This window comes from Melospiza georgiana, chromosome 8, assembly GCF_028018845.1.
Source record: "Melospiza georgiana isolate bMelGeo1 chromosome 8, bMelGeo1.pri, whole genome shotgun sequence".
NCBI lineage: Eukaryota > Metazoa > Chordata > Aves > Passeriformes > Passerellidae > Melospiza > Melospiza georgiana.
In genome coordinates this window covers 874,570-893,416 of record NC_080437.1, presented here as the reverse complement: position 1 = coordinate 893,416, position 18,847 = coordinate 874,570, and the positions used below count along the sequence as shown (strand labels likewise).

General features: G+C 48.7%; 1 protein-coding gene across 1 annotated transcript in view; it reads left to right on the top strand.

Moving 5' to 3' along the window:
* Positions 1–18,847, top strand: part of COL13A1 (collagen type XIII alpha 1 chain) — an 83,624-nt gene that overhangs the window by 21,435 nt on the left and 43,342 nt on the right. The window contains exons 3-10 of the mRNA XM_058029146.1: positions 5,110–5,117; positions 7,732–7,758; positions 10,279–10,314; positions 10,911–10,937; positions 12,615–12,665; positions 16,353–16,388; positions 17,183–17,209; positions 17,905–17,931. Coding sequence (XP_057885129.1) covers positions 5,110–5,117; positions 7,732–7,758; positions 10,279–10,314; positions 10,911–10,937; positions 12,615–12,665; positions 16,353–16,388; positions 17,183–17,209; positions 17,905–17,931 — 239 coding nt within the window. The remainder of the gene's footprint in view (positions 1–5,109; positions 5,118–7,731; positions 7,759–10,278; positions 10,315–10,910; positions 10,938–12,614; positions 12,666–16,352; positions 16,389–17,182; positions 17,210–17,904; positions 17,932–18,847) is intronic.

Here is an 18,847-nt window from a genome sequence, read left to right as displayed (position 1 = left end):
CCAGCATTGTGTGGGCCATCTGCTCTTGACCCTTTCCTGCCCTTTGTTTTTGCAAGGGGGTCTCCCAAATGTTTGTCAGAATATTTTTTGCTTGTCTATTGTTGAGCACTTTAATTTGCCTAACGGGCTGGCTGTGGTTGTGCCGAAGGCCCCACTTACCCTCATTAGATTCTTTTGGCTCTGGAGGCTGACTGGCTCCTGTTGTCCTTGTTTTGAAACAAGCAGAGATGTTTGGAGATGCACTTGGGATCTGTGATTAAACTCCACTATCAGACACCCTCTTTTATTTTTGAGACTAATGCTTAATCATGTTAATTTTTCTGTGAGGATTCACCTTGATGTCTACCTTGGTCATAGCAGCATCCTTTGGACTTTTTTTGGTGCTGTGCTTGTGGCGTTCTGCTTGGCTTGGGCTGGTGGTGGTGATGCTGGGATGCTCAGAGTGCCTGAGCAGTGACTTTTATCCTCAACAGCTGCTGCTATTAACTGCAGACTCCCAGTGATGTCATGGGTTTGATTTTGGGGGCCAGCTTGAATGACTGGCATGACCTGGTGCCTCGGCTTAGCGTTGGTCAGATTTTTTGGCAGTGAAATCCCGATGGTCCTTTCACTGTCCAGCATTTCTGCAATCCTTTGAAGAACCTCTTGCCACTCTGCAAGGGTGTAGGCTAGAAGGGAATGCTTTAGGGATGGAGGAGCCTGGCTTTTGCAAGGGCCTTCTGCTCTCTGGAGTGAGTTATCCACACGGATTGTCTGCCGCTGCTGACAAAACCTGAAGCAAAATTACTGGAGGTTGTTCTTTGGGTAGTCAGTTTTTAAATTTTTTCTTATTATTTTCAATATTTTTTTGTCTTTAATTCTACCTACAGGTAATAATAATGAATTATAGCAAGGCACATGGCATTTTTTGCCTTTTCTTTTGAAGTTCTCTGAGTTAATGTTCCCTCTGCTTCCACTTGTATAACTTGTCCCCTGATGGAGGTAGGGAAGAATAGAAGAATATGAGCACTCTGGATCTGTTGTGAGAAAACTGCAGCATGGTCTGTGTTTAAAATAGGCCAAACCCATTGTTTGTGCTCCATGCACCCAGCTGGGGTGTGCCTGCTCTGAAATGGGGTCAGTCTGCACTGAATGTCCATGGAGCCATGAATGAGGGGCTTCGTGCCACCCTGGGTAGGGTCATGCTCAGGCTGCTGGCGTTTCAATCAGCATTTCATAACTAATTGCCTGGCCACAGCTATCTTGTTATCAATTAACATAGCCCCGAATGTCAGGAAGTAACTGTATCTCCCTAACTCCCTAAGGCTGGCTTCTGGGTCTGTGAAATGGCTGGATTTCCTCACAGGGATGGATTACATGTTTACATCTTTGCTGCTGCCAGAGTGTGTAGTGAGGACGACCCAAGTAACCAGCAGTAATGTCTTCGTGTTCCCTCCTTCTCCTCCTTTTCTCATGTATGCTATACAGGAGGGAAAAAAAACAAACCCCTTGTATGTGAGCTCTTGGAGCAGGCTGGAAGATAGACACATTGCAGACACTGTGCTGCCTGAATCCAAGAAATTAGAGGGAAAAAATAAGCAACAGCATTTGGGAACCGTTTGAGAATGGACACTTTTCCAGACGTCAGGAAATGCCCGTAAGTGGATGGGATCATTTCAATGATCCTCTCTGTCCAGAGAACACTGCTGTCTCAAGCTGGAGAATATCTCTGTCATCAGCAGAAGGCTTCTCACCAAACCTGCTCCTCTACGTCCAGCTTTTAGCATTTGGTAGTCTGGAACACGAGACTTTCCAGGTTAGGATAAATTTGACTGGCCTACAAAACGAAGCCTCTCCTTTTCTGAGGCCAGCAGGGCTACAGCATGGAGGGTGGCATTTTATCTCTGATAGTGGCTGAGAGGAAAGGAACCATTGCAGCTCTGTTGTGATCAGTTGCTGGTTGAACATGGGGAAGATCAAGTGATTGATCTCTGTGACATGGCCTTGCAGCTCACCACAGGTGTGGTGTTTCTGTGTGTTTCTGTTAGGTGCCTGCTGATTTGCTCACTTGGGCTATGGAAAGGCAGAGCGTCTTTAGGAAGTTTTCTTTCTAAAAACCAGAGCAGCTGAGAAGGGACAGTGCAGATGGTGCTAATTTCCAGAGGCCATATGTCTGGAGGGACCTTGGGTACCCCCACAAGAACTCTTTGTTTTCTCAATGTTCCGTTTCAAAGGTGCTCTGGAGGTCTCCTCTTTGCAGGGGACCACTGCTTCCTCCCACTCGCCCACTCCTGACACGCTTTCCCCGTCCCCTCCTGCATCCCCTGCTGCTCCAGCAGCCCTGCAGCTGCGTAAACAGCCCTCGCAGTTTGTTGTACTTTGTTTCTGCAGCTCTTTGGAGTTCACCACCAAGAGCTGGCCCACGTGGGGGCGAGCGGGCCTGGTTGCACACGGTTGCCCCAAACTGGCTGGGCCTGCAAGAGATGTGTGACACAGGGACCACGTGCAGTGGTGGTGTGGTGACTCTGTTGCAGTTCAAATGGCTTCTGTAAAGGGTCCCACGCAGCCTGGTCAACTTGTGGGTTTGTTCCCTTGGCTTGCTGGGTTGTCAGCGTGCCTGCCTGGGACAGAGCAGCTCTGCCAGAGCTTTGGCCAGGACTGAGCTCACTGCACTGCTGATGTTGGAGTTGTTGAGAGTAGAGGCTCAAGCATCTCCATCCACTTTTATCCATCCACTCTTTCCTCTAATATGCATTAATTTACTACTTGTATTAAGGACTGAGCCACTTGAGAACCTCTGCTCCGCCTTGTCATTTATCACTGTGACAGAATACGACCAAAGCATTTTGATGAAGCTTTAGTCTGCTTCGTAAAACCCCCTATGCTTTGCAACAGCTAATCCAGCAGCACCTCCTCCCTTCCTGCTGTCTTTGGGACATCTTTCCTCCTCCTCCTCCTCCTCCTCCTTCTCCTCCTCCAGCCCATGCAAGATGATGTTGCTTTTGGAAATGACTCTGTCTGAGGGCTTTGCTTTCTCCTGGGTCACACGGACGATCCCGGCATTTGAAGCCCAGTCCCTGGACGGTGTCTCCCCATTGACTTATTGCAGCCAAGGCTGTGTCCCTGCAGCTCACTGATGAGTGTTTACACAAGCCTGTGCAGTCCCCTTCACATAACCATTAATTTTACAGGGGGCACATAGCAGAGATGGGCCTCCGCTGTTCCTCCTGCCTTTGATCTGTGTGGGGTGTGTGGCCCAGAGCTCTGGCATTGCTGATTTACTCTGCTCTGTGGAGGGAGCTTCTGCAGCAAACAAGAGCTTGTGTTTGCTCTCAGTGGTATGGCAATGCCATTACAGGCTGTGCTGCTGGCTGGTTATGCTTCTGCTGGAAGGACAGGCATGGCTCAGGGTTTGCATGTCCTTAAGTTTTTCTTTTAATATCAGCTCAGCAGTTTGGTTCATGCCATCCATGAGAGCCCCAAGTGCATGCAGACAGGTAGGTGGGTTATTAAGGGCCTGAAGTGTTGCTAATGGAAATAAAGTCCGTGTATTGGCAAGCTATAAGCATTGACCTTGTGTCAGGGCACTCAGTCTGAAACAAAATCTCTCCAAAACAGTTCTCTCACAGAACTTTATTGTGATCCAAGCCAGACTCAGAAAACTCTCTCTTTTATTTTTCCTTTCTTTTCTCCCAGTCTGGCATAAATTAGGATTCCAGCATCAGTGTGACCTTGCCCTCCTAAATGAGCTGTCTGATCAGAAACCCTTTTGTTGTTTAGGCTTGGTGTAGCAAGTGGGACAGCGACCTCAGCATGAGCACCAGGCCAGCCAAATCTGGATTGCCCCTGAGCTCCTGTCCTAAATTTGATTGGAGTTGTTTTGAGTTGTGGAGTGTTGACTTTAGCTCTGTCAGCCATCATGGAGGTGGTTGTTATTCTTTGTATTTTAACCAAAAGTTACTTTATCTAGAGGTAACCTCTTCTGATGAACTACAATGAAAGCCGTGTCTAACAGTGGCATCTGACAGGGCAGTTTCAGGTCACCAAACCTGGTATGAGAGAGCCACACCGAGTGAGAGATTTCCAACGTGGAAAGTGTTTGCTCATGCAAGTTTCTTTAGTGGCCTTTGAGGCAGGGGCATTTCCAGGATGAGGGCTGTTGTGCAGGTGCTGGCGGTGACACCCGCCTGCCGTGCACGGAGGAGGCTGCTGCTATCTGTCAGCTCGCCTGCTTTACTGCTCAGCCTCGCTTCTTGGCACTCTGTGCGAGGGAAAGACGGAGAAAACACAACCTCCATAAAGTACGGAAAATGTAGAAACCCCTGACAGTTGTATGGTGTGTCTTGCTTCTCCCACAGAGAGGAAACCACAAAATGGTGAGTCCGGGGGTTTCTTTCCGCACACACACAATATCTGTCAGGATTTTGAGGAATTTTCTGGGAGCTGATGAAAGAAATGTGCTGTTTAAGCCCTGATGTATATTGTACAACCATTCTGTATGCAGTGCTCCACACTGGCAGGTTCCAAAAAAGATTTCCAAAGTAAAAGAAACCCAAAGGATTTGAGGGAATTTCTTCTGAGAGGGCAGGTTGGCTTTGAGGGGATGAGAGGCAAAAGGGGAAAATTTGCTTGTATTAAAGAGAAAAGGTACCTGATATCTTTAATAGCTGCAGTTTCCTCATTAATCATTTCACACCTTCACAAGATCACCAGTTCTGGTGAGAAATGGGTCGGAATTGTAGCAGCAAAGGGGCTCTTGCCTCCTCAATTTCAGCTTTCTCAGCCCCCATGGGTGGGCAGCATGTGAGGAGGAATCATATAAATAACAGGTTCCCCTCTCTCATGTGTGCTGGAGGACCAAAACTGAGCTGGACAGTGTCAAGAGCCTGACTTGCATGGCCTTCTCAAGACAGGGCTCTGACAGGGCTGTCAGAGGCTGCCCTGCACTCGTGGTGGTTATTGTGGGGATACCTTAATGAACAAGCAGGGAGCTGGTGAAAGTGCATCAGCAAATGGGAGCAGCCTGAGGACAAAGCCCAAAAGATGGTGCAATGTTTTTTTCTAGCTCTTCTTGTGAGGATTTATTACATTAAAAAATTAATTATTGCTTATTTTTCTTCTCTCTTCCAGGTCCACCTGTAAGTACCAAACTTCTGTGGTTTTAGAAGCTTTGACATGGAGTCTGGGGGCATCATGAGCTTGCAGCCTGCTGTCTGTGGTGTGGCAGCCACCTTTGCAGCCCTGGCATATCCCAAGCAGCAAGTACTGGGGGAGCTCAGGACTGGGTTGGGGTGGGATTGCTGCTGGCTGTGGCTCAGCAGGGACAGGGACAGGGACAGGGCAGATGCACGTGGTGCAGGGGTCTGTGTGTTAGCAGCTGGCCCCTGGGGGAACCGGCTGTGTGCGCCTCACATGCGCGGGATGCCACGTGCTGAGCGAGATGGGCTTGCAGAAAAGGGAAAGACAGATCACAAACACATGGCAGGAGCTGAGCTGAGCTGAGCTGCAGGGACTTGTTCCCTGCTACTCACCCGGGCTGGCTGAGCTGCTGGGCCTTCAAGTGTAGCTGCGCAACGATCAATTTCAGAGGAAAAATTGTGTTGACAGCTTCCTTTTCAAATGTTAGCTAATGTAAAACCTCAGCACAGACAATTTAGGCTTCAGGAAAATAGCTAGGTTATTGCAGAAATTTTCTTGCAGCTATTACCAGACCCACAGTGAACCAGAAGCAGCAGCACAAGGACTGAAGCCATGTATTGATATCTCTCAGGATTATAAAGAAACGCTGCATTGTCTCATAGCAGGGTCCTTCCAGAGGAAATGGTTTATATTCCTGTACAATAGAGGGACTATTCAGGGTTTCTGTGGAGGAACATGAGAAGTTACACATACGGTAGTCATCTTTTGTCTGTTCACGCAAAAATGTCTTAAACAGTTTGCAGATGACGTCCTGAGTGGTAGTTGCTGCACAGCCTATTTTCTTTGCCCTTTCATCAGGCTGAAATGCTATAGACTCAACTCCCACAGATATACGAGCGCAGACCTATTTAATGACAGCAGTCTTCCAAAAAGTTGCACCTTCTAGGCCAAAAGGTCTGAAAGCATTTCACAGCTGGAAGGGCTGATCCACACAAAACCTCAGCGATAGCTCATCCCAGGGGCTCTCAGGGCTGGCTGTTCCAGCATTAGCTGTGGCTTTTTGGGACCAGAGCACGCCCCTGCAGGCAGCTCCAAACTGGAGTCCCTCAATGGCAGTCCCTGCCATCCAGCCTGGGCAGCCCATACGTTGGCACTAAAGAATTGAGGTGGGCACAAAATTGGCAGTGGTGTTGGCATTTCTGTTGTTGCTGTGAGAAATTAGAGAGAAATCACCAGATCAACACAGATGTCTTCTAGAGAGCAGTCAGTGCCTTTGTGGGGTGAGGAAGACACACACTCCAGGCTTCCTCTGCAGCAATAAGGGTGGAAACCTAATATTGTAATGAGAGATTGAAGCCTGGCAGAAGCACAGGGGACCACCAGAGGAGTGCTGACATTATATGCTACTGTATCCTGGCTTACTGCGACCCCTGAACCTGTCTCTGCAAGCAGACTTCTAGGACAGGCTGTGAGAATGCTACAGCCAATGGAAATAACAAGAGGAAGCTGGGCAGACTGAGTGCTCTCAGCCAAAGTGGAATTTGTCTTGGACTAGTAAAGACCCTCATCTCATTCAGGACCTCTTGGGTTTCTGATCAGCTGGCAGGTGAAATCACTGTGCTCTTTTGCTCAGTCACTGTGAGCAAAAGTTCACCTCTGGAAAGCCAAGTGAGTTCTACATGTCACCATAGGAAGTATTCCCCCACCCCTGTGTATTTCTCCTGATTGAAATGGAAATGGTTTTATGAGCAGCAACCTGAGCTCCTTCCTGGCTGGTTGTCATATACACTGTTCTGGATAGTGACCCCAAAGCAATGACCACCCCACATCTCTCTCCCATTTTTGTTTCCCAGCTTGCAGAAGAGACAACACACTGTGTGGCAGGGCTTAGCTCCCAGTGCAGGTGTTGGCTTGGGTGTGGAGATGGGCAGAAATACTCGTTAGAAATGCACTGAGCCCTGCTTGCAGCCTAGGACAGCAAGGACAAGAGCCAGGGAAATGGATGAGCACCACCAGAGCAGCAAAAGGGAACTTCATGTTCTTCTCTTGCCCAATGTACACTTCCACCCTTATTCCTGAAGTTGGTGAGGGCTTTGGTGAAGACAAGGGCAACCCGCAGTCATGTAAGATATTTGATGAGATTGGGACTAAAAGGGGTGAAGGAAGGAAGTGATGAAATCCTGCAATAGTCCTTTTGCTGTCTGGACCACATCCGAAGCCAATGATCCTCTCACGGACATTTTCTCTCCCATTTCTGATCATGCAACATTTCTGTGGCAACTGCAGCAATTCCATACATGAAAAAATAATATTTAGCAGATGGAAACTAAGGAAGAAAGTCAAAGCCCTGTAATTAGCTCGTTCTCCGTGGACTTGCAGATACCTTCAGAGCTCGTGCGGAGAGCTGTGGGTAGAGTCGTGCCAAAAGGAGAGAGAACTTCACAAGCAGGAGATTAGGAAACCGAAGCAATCAGAGCTGATGGTCAAGGAGCTGTGGAGAGTTTTTTTAACCATTCTGTTTCCTAAACACTTCCATGTGATTCCATGTCTTTATCAAGCCCTCCTTTTGGAGTTTGAGGCTGGCTTTTGCTGTTTCAGTGTATTTTGTTCCAGGGCCTCACAGAAAGGCCACAGCTCCTGGTAAATACTTCATTATTTGTGTTTCATCCCCTCATTCTTTCTGTCTGACAGTACTTTGGTCAGGAGGCCCCCAGCATTCCTAAGGTGGTAGAAAGTAGACTTGCATAAAAAATGGGACATAGAATAGGATATTGCGATCAGGACACGGCCCATACAGAGTAGAGACCACAGGAGCTTTGTAGGTCCAAACTTAAAGGGTAGCATGATCCTTGTGAACCCTCCTATGAGTGGGAAACACTACTTTTGGAGATGCCTTTGAGGGTCTGGTTGAAGAGGCAAAGTGTTCAGTGTTCTCACTGATGGGATTTGCTCGTTGCAGTAGGATTTAGAAGGCCTAAGTCACCTTGAGACAAATGCAAAAATCCATAATAACAGTATCTGCATCTGGGTTAGTCATGGCTGAGGAAGGAGCTTTGGAATTACAGCAGTGTGATTTTCTGGTGATGGTTCCCTGCTCTCCGGGCTGTGGCTCACCTGGAGCCTGCACGAGCCATAAGAGGCAGTTTCCCAGTGCAGGAAATGCAAACTGTGCTGCTGGCTCTCCCCTGGCTCAGGACAGGGGCTGCTGCTTGCCTTTCATGCTCTTTTAACTCTGATGTGGGAGCTTCGGGCAGCTTTTCATGACTTTATAACCAACCTACACGGTATCACCCACCCCCAAGTGCTCTTTCCTGGCTGTCTGTCACAGGCAACCTTTCCTTATAAACATCTGGCATTTATTTGCTGTCCTAGAGGGAGCTCCCCCTGTGCTGTAGCCACATTCCAGACACGGTGCCGTCATGTACCACTCCAGGTACTCACAGGGGACCTGACACAGCTCAGCCCCGACCCTGGGCCCTTCCTGCTCCAGCACCAGCCACAGCAGAGACAGAAGAGCAAATTCAGCTTTCACCTCAAAAGCCACCAGGGAAATCAGCCTGGGCTCGGCTCTGGAGGAAAGCAGCATTTAAGGGACTAAAAGCAGAGGAAAGCTCAGTATTTTGTTTTCCAGCAGCCACAAAGTGCCAGATGCTGACACCAGGAGCTCCACTCACTGCTGGCACAGTGATAGGCAAATATCAGCAGGACTGAGAACCCACCTAAAACCGTAGAAGAAAGCAGTTTCCCATAATATATCCTCAACAAAACTTGAAATCAAGCAGCTGTTCAGGGTTTCATCCATCTGAAAGAGGTGCTTTTGCAAAGTGTACGTGGCTCTTCAGTTTATCACAACATAAGCTGCATTGGAAAGGAATGCCCCCCCCATACCAAACAGCCCCCCCAGCTCTGCAGAGGGAAATGACTGAGCTTCCACCAGGGAATGGTTTGGTCCCAAGCAATGATGTTTGAGTTTGGGATACACAGCCTTTGTGTACACCCAGAAGGACAAACAGAGCTAAGTGCCTTCCCCTCCCAGAGATCTCAGATCCTGTTCACACGCGCTGGCACTGAACGTGTGGGGAGGCATCGAGAGGTGGCACCGATGGGGCTGGTGTCTCCAGCTGCAGAAACCAGAAAACCAGGTTTGTGTCTACAGACACAGCCAGCCAGGGGCAGGAACGTTCTGTTTTACATAAGGAAACCCCAAACGTCGCTGGAAACAGAACCGAGGGATTATTATCACGTCATTTTTGCAAAATATAGAGTAAAAGCTACATGACTGCTGAAGCCATAATCATCAAGATCCTTTAGCAATGAGCTGCTATCTTCCAGATCTGCACAGCCTTCAGTTTTGGTGACCAGGAATGCAGAGGGGGTAATTTTTTTTTTTTTTTTTTTGGTAATTGCATAGTACAATTTAGCTGTAAGAGGCAGCCAACTGCCTTGTAGGTAAGTGGGTGAAGAAAATTGTCACTGGTGCTATGTCCATGTGTTTACGAGGCTCTGTCCAGTGTCACCTGACCCAAAGTCATTCCCAAAACCACTGTTAGGATCACTCACATGCTGACAATGCACTGGGAAGTATCTCAGAGGGGTAGAGGACACTGAAAACAGCTGCTCATATGTCTTCTTCCAGACATGCTTTTTCCTGTGTCAGCTTGTGTTCTCACATTTTTCTCTTGCTTCTGGACAGGACAGTGTTTTTAAGTCTAAAAGAATTGTGTTTTAAAGTGATAACTCTATAAATAAATAGCTAACACCCAGATGACTTTGGTCAAGAAAGAGAAAAATGTGACAGTTGGCCACTGCAGGAAGCCAGTTCCCAGGACCTGGATTTTATGAGGTGCTGGAAATAGGGATAGTACTTTGTTTGACTGGAGACTCCTGTCCTCCTTTTGCTGCCTAAATTGCTGTATGTAATTTCTGTTGTGAGATGAGTGGGTTTGTCATATGTGGAAATGAACTGGTGCCTCACACATTCTAAGGACAGGTTCAGGCACACGCAAACGCATTTTACTCTTCAACTTTCTCCCTCTCAAAATCCCTGGACAATTGCACCACGGTGTGAAGCTGCTGCTGTGGCTTAGTTCAGTTGTGCTGTTTTATAACCTTGCTTTTGACCAGTCACCAATTCCCTCTGATTTTTGCTTTAATTGCCAGGGGGACAAAGGTGCGATGGGAATCCCTGGGCGGCCGGTAAGTCAAACCCTCTTTTCTGTGCCTTATCCTTGCCATTCTCTTCCAGCCCCCAGGATCTGGGGGTGGCTTTCAGGATAATCCTTGTCAGTTTGAGCCAAACTACTCTCTCTGAGCCCCACACCTGAGGGGCTCCCCTGCTCTCAGCAGGGTGACCAGCCCTGCAAGCCACCTACATGCTGGGGAGGTGTTTCCATTTCACCTGCAGTCCTATCCAGCCCTGCTCTGGTTCAGCATCCCCCTGTCTGGGTGTCTCCTGCTGCCACCTGGTGCACCAGCTGGGCTTGCTAACCCCGGGTTTCCTAACACGCACCCCTGCTTGCCACTGGCAGCTGCCCTGAGCAAAGGGGGCCGTGCCCTGCCTGGCTGAGTGCTGGATTGTGGAGCTGCTCCTTGCTCAGGCATCCCGTGGTGAGGATGGGGACGGGGACTGGGGCAGGAGTGAGGCCTCCCTGCTGGTGCCAGCCCCATAGCCAGGGTTGTGGGGGGCAGAGCGTGCCTTTGCCGCTGACGCCTGTGTTTGTGTCTCTCTCCTCTCTCTCTCTCTCTTCCCTGCACCCTCTTGCATGTGGCTGTGACGGCTGCCACTGACCCAGGGACTAAAGGGGCAATCTGGAGAGAAGGTGAGTCAGCTCCCTGTAGCCTCTAGCACCCCCAAACTGTCCTCCTCTAGGGCCAGCCCAACTCCCCTGTCACAGTCACGGCCACTGCAGCCAGCTTTGGGCTGCCCCATCTTCCGTGTCAGTGCAAGTATATTTCCCAAATTCCTTCCAGGCCACTCAGCCTCCAGAGATGCTGTGTTTCTTGTTTATGACAATTTACTAACAGCCTAAGAGCCAGTGGGCACATGCAGGGCTTCCTTCAAGGCTTCCTGGATTTTAACCATTGACTTTCTCCCCCTCTGGCAGCTCTGCTTGCCCCAGCCAACCTGCAGCTCCCCTCTGCCTCCCAGGTTAGCCTGATCCCTGGTGCAGGTGGGAGCAAGGAGTAAAAGTGGCATGGCACACTCCTATTTCTGACATGGTGGGCCCTCTTCCTCCTGAAGAAAGCTGATGGTCTGTGGGACACCACCTCACAGGCTGTTTGCTGTGCAGTGAGTTTTACAAAGTGGTCCTGCTGCTGGCCCGTTTTTGGCATTTCAGTGTTAGTGTATTTTCCCCAGAGCTGTGAGTACGTCCCACCTGGGAGAGCAGGGAAATGGAGGTGTTTGGGATTTGTGAATAACTGAATAACAATGTGTAGAAATTAAGAAAGGTTATGGATATTTACCTGACAAGGAAGGTCATCTATGCAGTACCATACCAGACCCATTTGCTCCTATTTATAATAGAGAGAAAAACACAACAAGGAAGGGGGAAAGTAGGATAGAGATTGTTCATCCTTGTGTTCACTGTTTGCTCATTGGAGCCAACCAACATCCAAGAGACCAGAATTTCCCACCTGAAGCCATTCTGCTTTTTTCTCTGCATATCGTTGCATTTGTTTCTGGCCAAAGTTTCCATGAAGGGACAGCAGATAGATACAAACAAACAGTGGAAAAAAATCCCTCCTAATTGCCCCTGCTGCCCCAAAGGCCTCCCTGAGAGGGCTCAGTCTTTGGCAGTCCATAGCTTTGTTTTTCAGAGTGCTTTGCTTTCTTGCAGGCTGCTTGGTTTATGGGATGCTCTGTCCCAAAGCTCCTCAGCCCTGGGCACTTCTGGAGCTGCCTCTCAGGAATACATCATGTTTCCAAAGGGAGTGACACGTCCTGCCCATCACACGCTGTGGGTGGCTGGGAGTTGGAGAGGCAGCTGTTTCCTTTTCCAGCAAGCACTTTGCTTTGTTTTCATCCACATCTCTATTGAGTTTGAGAAGTACACAAGAGAGGCATTTCTGGAGTAACCAAAGGAGCTGCCTGCAGCTCCCCTTTCCCTGGAGCCCAGCACATCCCTCTTTTTCTTTCTTCTGCAGGACACAACCCTCCTGGAACTCACAGGAAGGAAACTGAAAGGGTTTCAGGCCATCTTTCACACTTGCAATGGGGCAGAACATCTGTTTTGCCAGAAAGTGTTTTATGTGTTTATACTTCTCCTTGCTGTGCAGCTTCCATTTTCTGGCACATCTGAGCAGCTCTCAAGAACATCTTTTTTCCCAAAGTGTCAGGCAGGAGCTGGGGGAGGCCAGAACAGCAGCTGCCCCATGAGCCCTGAAGATCTCACACCTAAGGCACCCACATTTAACCCCATTCTTGACAGGAATATAGTTGTCTTTGTCTTCCCTCTCCTGTTTTCACCCCTTTCCTCTGCTTTGTCTCTCTGCAGGGTGCTCCAGGAGAAGCTGGCATGTCCATCATCGGGCCCCGTGGCCCACCCGTAAGTGACTTTTCTCTCTATTTTTGTCTGATGCAGGATGTGGGCAAGTTACTGGGAAAGCCTTAGGAGGGGCATTAAGACTCAGCATCAGCTGGAAGGAGCAAAGACCCTGTATAATGTGGTTCCCATGCTGAGCCAGCCTTGGTTTTATACTGCTATTATATACTATATATAATGAAATTATAGCTCATGTTCCAGGACAAATGAGGAAGCCTTCCCTTGGCAAGGAAACCAGAGTCCTGCATTTAAAAGGAAGAAGTGTATTTCCTTTGTGTAACAGGGCTGATATCACTTTTGGAGAAAATTTGCCCTTTGCCTGGCTGATTTCAGCCTTTGGTTTAATCAGCAGGGACCAAGCCCCCTGATTTTACTGATGGGCAGGATCAGAGCTAAGCCAGTGACTGGGGGGCTCACAAAGACAAAGCGTGGTTCAGAGATCCTTGTCATGTACCCAAAATCTTGGAAGCTCTTTGTCAGCATGGTCACTGCTTATCTGGCTGAGAAAAGGCAGGATTTTGCACCCTCTTCCAGTAAAAGTGTCTCTACAAGGTGCAACGAGTCAGCCAGACAAAACTTTTTGCGAGGACGGGGTCATAAAAAAAGACCCAGGTGAAGGGTTGGAGTGTTTGTGTGCCCTAAATGCTGGATGCTTCTTGCACTGTGGCTCGGCCATCAAGCCTCTGCTTTTGTGTGGGTGCAGCCAGAGCTCTCCACTCCATCCCTGCACAGCCTCCACCGGAGATTTCCATGAAAAAAGACCTGGAGATTCAATTCTCTCCCTCCCAGTGGGCGCTTCCGATTGTGATTAACCTGTGAAGAGCACCGTCCTTGACCTGCAGAGAGGATGGGCTGCTGGCAGCCTTTGTTTCACAGCGAGGTCAAGTGAGACGGACCCAGGCAGTGCAAACACTTGGCTACATCTGGCCTTCCAATTAACTTCCCAAAAGCCCCATGACAAGTGTTTCTAATGAAAACCAGCTTTGCTGGTCCCCAGGCCCACCTGCCGGGGATGCTGCAGTTTGGGAAGCGACAGAACCAAAGCCCAGGACCCAAATGGGTCTCCCCAAGGGTTTTATGCCTGGCAGATGGTCCCTGGCCACGTGTCCAGGCAAAGAACAGGGGCTGGCAAGTCTCTCAAGCCAAGCTCTGAGCAAGACCACCCTGCTGCACAAACAGCAGATTTTGGAGGGTAAGTGCCCTGTTGTTTTTGCTGTTTCTCACAAGCTCTGGTTCTGAACAGGGTAATTATAGTGATCAGAGGGAGAAGCCATCAGGTCCTGTCCTTGTAGGTCCTGCAGAGCAGACAGTTTTATTGAAGGACACGTGCTTGGCCTGCAGGACAATTTTGTCTGCTTTGCTGCTGTTTGGGAAAGTGCAGAACACGTTGGGTCTTTAAAGCAGCAGACAAATTAGGTGGCAAAAGGTGTCTAAAATGGGGTTTTGCCTGCACCAGTCAAAGCCCTGAGGTGCCAGGAGCAGCCCAGCTCCACACTTTCCCCCTGCAAAGCCTACTGCGAAGATGATCCCGTTTCCTGGGGAGCTGGTGATAGGTCAGAAGGATGGCTGAGCACCGAGGACAAACACGGAAACCCTGGCCAAGGGGCCACTGGGAAAGATGTGGGATGACAAATAGTTTCCAGATTTCTGTTTGGAGGTTGAAGTTTTTGCCGGAGCTCAGAGCTGCTGAGCTCCTGGCCAGAGAGGGACAGCGCACCGACAGTGGCAGAAACAGACGGTCTCCATGATCTGGCAGCTCCCAGGATTACATACTTCATACAGTCAACATTTTAAAAAGGAGACAGGGAAAACCAGCCACCCAACAAAAACAGTCTCTTGGAATGGCTCGCTGCTGAACTGTTGTCTTGGCGTGATACCGTGCAAATCATCCTGCTGTCCTCCAAGGGGAGAGAAGCAGCAGTCTGTAGTCTGCAGAGGAAGCCAAATTGCACCATTTCCAGGTTTTCTCCCTAATTCTTTTTTTAGCACTTTTTGTCAGGGAGGTGTCCAACAGGGAACCAGAATTCTGGCTAGGATCTTCTCGCTTCTTGCCTTTTCAGAAGCCAGCAGTGGACAGATCCTTTAATTTATAGCCTATCTTCCCTCCTGGTCACTGGCCAACGGGGCCAGGTGGTTTTGTGTGTATCTTGAAGAGCAAAGCTGACCAAGTTCAACTTTGCAGAACTAAAGAAATGGTGCAAATGTGATTAGGTCCTGCTAGCATTGCACAGCAAACCAGAACTCCTGACTGTGATGTGAGGGATTCTGTGCTGGGGGCATCCCTCAGACCCTGCAAAGAGGCTGTTTGGGCCCATCCTCTGCAGGGACAAACCCTCAATGAGTCTGTCTCTCTGCAGACAGAGGAGATGTTACCTGAAGGTGAAGGTTTTCCCTATCAGTGCAACTCTGAGGTCTCCCAAAGGATTGTTATTGCTTCACTGTGGCAAACCTCAGCCTCACAGCCCAGCAGCCCCATTTCTTCCTTGCCCTTCCCTTCCCTCAGCATCACATGGGATCACTCTAGCTTAAGGCAGAGACCCTGTTTATGCCCAGCTCTATCCTGGGAAACTCCAGCCGTCCACTCATGGTAGCTCAAATTGCTGAAGACAGCATTTTTTTTCCCCAGAATGAGAGAAGACATAAGGAAGCTGGGCCTTTTGGCATGCCAGCCCAGCTTTCAGGGCAGGCAGGATGCCACAGTGGTCAGCTGACGAGCGTGGCACAGGATTTACCTCATCCGGCTGCTTCTGTCCACGTGAGACTGCTGCAAGATCTGCTGAAGTCTGGGCCAGAGGGACCATATGCTTCCTGACCTTTTTCTTTTTTAAACAGATTGGAAAATCCTGAAATGAAGTGGTATCTTTCTTGGGATACCAGCAAAGCTACAGTAGCTGTGACCTGGGATGTCACAAGCCCCAAAAATTGAAGAACCGTGAAAAATTAACAGCCAGCACATTTTCTCTTTTATTGGTGTTTTTAAGTAGGGGATGAAGAAGCTGCCAAACACATCCCAAGCCAGTGTTTGCTGTACCTGATCCCAAACTGGTAGCCACAGCTAGCTAGCCAGGAAAGGGCAGGGGGAAAAGCTGTGGTGCTCATGTTCCTCTCATCACACAGCCCAACTCTCCTTTTTGTCTTAGCTCTCAGAGGATAAAAATAAAAATAAAAGAAACAGAAGAGGGAAAAAATCACCTCCAGAATTATTTCTGAGCAAAATGAATGAGCTGAGATATAAGATGAGGGCTGGAGGAGGAGAGGGATGGTTGTATTTAGACACCAGTGACCTGCAGGGCTTGTCTTGCACAGAACAGCACCCTGCATTAAACATCTCAGGTTTATGGCAGCAAGAACTGCCATAAAATGAGCTCAGCCTCTGGAATATACTCCAAAAGCCTAACATATGGGCTAGGGACACCCATTTAATTAATGTAGAAACTTAAAGGAAACTGCCTGCAATCCAAACTGGAGCTGCTCCAGCCTTTTCTTGGCCCTGTACAAATTGGAGTGGGGATGAGAGATTTCCCCTCCTTCCCAAGACACTTTCCCCTTGGAGGGGAGTTGGGTATCTCTTCAGAGAGTCGTAGGATAATTGGTCAGAGGCTGGAGGAAAGGCTCTGTAGAGAGGACTTAGGATCCATCAAAATTCATTTGAGTTCCTCTAAAGTGCTGTCTCTGTTTCATCCTTCCCAGGGACAGCCTGGAACAAGAGGTTTTCCTGGATTCCCGGTAAGTGCAGCTCTGAATTTATGAGGTACGGATGTGTGGTACTACTAGGAAGCCTCCTAAGTGCTTGCTGTAGCTCATCATTCCTTCCTGAAACCAGTGACCTGATCTGATATCACTGGAAAAAGCAGTTTTTTCTTCATTTGTTTTTCTGCTACTTTTTTTTTTTTCTTCTTTTAAACAATACTTAGGGAGAAAAAAAAAAAATACAAAAACCCCTACTAAACCAAACCACACAACTCTGAAAGGAAATTAATTTTAAAAAATCCCCAAGTGTTAAAATAACAAAGTTAAAGCCAGATCTGTTGAGTAAAAGAAAATCATCCTAAGAAACACCCCTATCCCAAACAAGGAAAACAACCCCTGTGGAGCCTGTTTCTCATCAAACAGTACCTTCAGCATGGGCTGAGCTGTGTGTCACCTCTTCCCTGAGACACTTTTATTATTCTGTCACTTGCAAAAATTCCTCTTCCCCCAAAGGCGGGTGCCCTTTTCAATCAAAGTCCTGAGAAAACTGCCGATGTTCAACTGGTTTACCCAACACTGTAAAATTTTAAGTTCTGAGATTTATTTTTGCAGATTGCCTGTGAATCCCTCCTTGTTTCTGTTCCTGTGTCCAGCATTGCAGGTCCCTGCTGAAGCAGTTTGAAATCTGGGCTGGTTTTCAGTGGGCCAGGGACCTCACATCACCCCAGCCCACGCAGTCCTGTGGCACACAGTGCTTCCTGGGGCACATGGACATGATGTACAAGATGCTGGGGAAAGCATTTCTCATCATTTTTCCTCTTTTATTTCAGGGCCCTATTGGCTTGGATGGCAAACCGGTAAGCAGAGAACTCTGCAGGCTTCTGCCCTGCCTCCTGCTGGTCCCCCTGGGCTGGAACCTGGGTGTTACACCCTGTGTTTGAAGGGGATTGTTTTGCAATGCCATGCACATGCAGGGATTAAAACAAAACGAGGAGGTTGGCAGGCAGCAGGATGCCACAGATGCCTTGGGGGAGATGCAGGAGTCGGGAGATGAAGGAAGGCAGAGTATGGCCTGTTCCTTTCTAGGTAAATCTGCAAACTGGGAGTTCATGGGTGCAGCAGTGTGGCTGCTGTGGGGAAAGCCTTAGCAAGCACTCCCACCAGAATCAGGCAGAGCAGGTCCCTGAGGTATCAGCCCTCTGCCTCAGCCAACAGCTGCTGTACCAAAAAGCTGCAGTAGAGGAGGGAAGGATCCTGAAGACCTCTGTGAGACCTCCATGCTGTCCTTAGAGATTTGCAGTAGAAACCCAAGTTATTCCCATCCTTCAGAGGTGGGCACAAATGAGCTCCTTCTCCATGAACCCAGTGGGCATGAAACCCATAGCTCCATGCAGCAGCCATGCAGCCAGGCTCCCCACCACACTCCTCGATGTGGCAGCCCCTTTCTTGTTCTGCTCTGGGGACACACACTTCCCTCAGCAGAAGCTGTTAAATCAACATCACCTAGAGTCTGCAGAGGCCAAAGCTGACGTGTGTTTCCTCTCTTTTGCAGGGGCATCCTGGACAGAAGGGAGAGATGGTAAAAATGCATCTGTTTGTGTGTGGGTGATGGGTTGGTTTGCAATGATGTTGTGCCTCAGCTGGAAACAAGCTCAGGGGCAGGGTAGCAATCTTACCTCAGCTGATGCACTGGCTGCATCCCTAATTCTGTAACTTCATAATAGCAGGGCTGGGATGCATGTCTGTAATTTTTGCATTATGGCTAGCACATTCGTCATGTCACAACAGCAACTCTCTAGTTAGGCTTGGGATGTGTTTTCCTTGCACTTAGCAATTATGTTCTTTAAATATATTCTGGGAGCTGACATTTTTTGTGGTTGGCCTCATAGGACAAGTAAAAGTTGATGGAAAGATTTCTGAAAACCCATCTGGCAGCTTTCAACTTATCTAACAACAACCAAAAAAAGCATGTTTTTTGTATTAAGTGTGGTTCCCCCACCACACACCCTCTTGAAGCTCTGTTTCATATGTGCATCATACTAAAATGCTTTTGGTGGAAAATGATAAACTCAGACTGCGCTTTATGGAAGCCCAAATGCTGTCTTGTTCCTCTTGACATCTCTGATAATGAAATCCCAAATACGAGTGTGTCAAGAGGGAGGCCCTGTAGTCACCTTCGCTCGCTGAAGTGTTGAATGTTTTCTTCAGCTCATTCTGTAATTCTGCTTTTTGAGCCCGCGTGTCACTGTAGCCCTCTGGCAAGCACATGTTGGAGATCCCCCTCCTCACTCCCCTGTTGCACAATCCCAGCTCAGGCTTCAGTCCTGGCTGCCTCTGGTTCCATCGCAGAGCGTGGCTGAGGAGATGCTGTCAGCTGAGGTCCTGGGAACAATAAGGGTGTGTTTTCCCCATGATTTTTCCCCCTCTCCTTTTAATTTCCCCCCCCTGTGGCGCAGCCGGAGCATGTGTGCATTTTTCACTCCTCCAGAGTAACA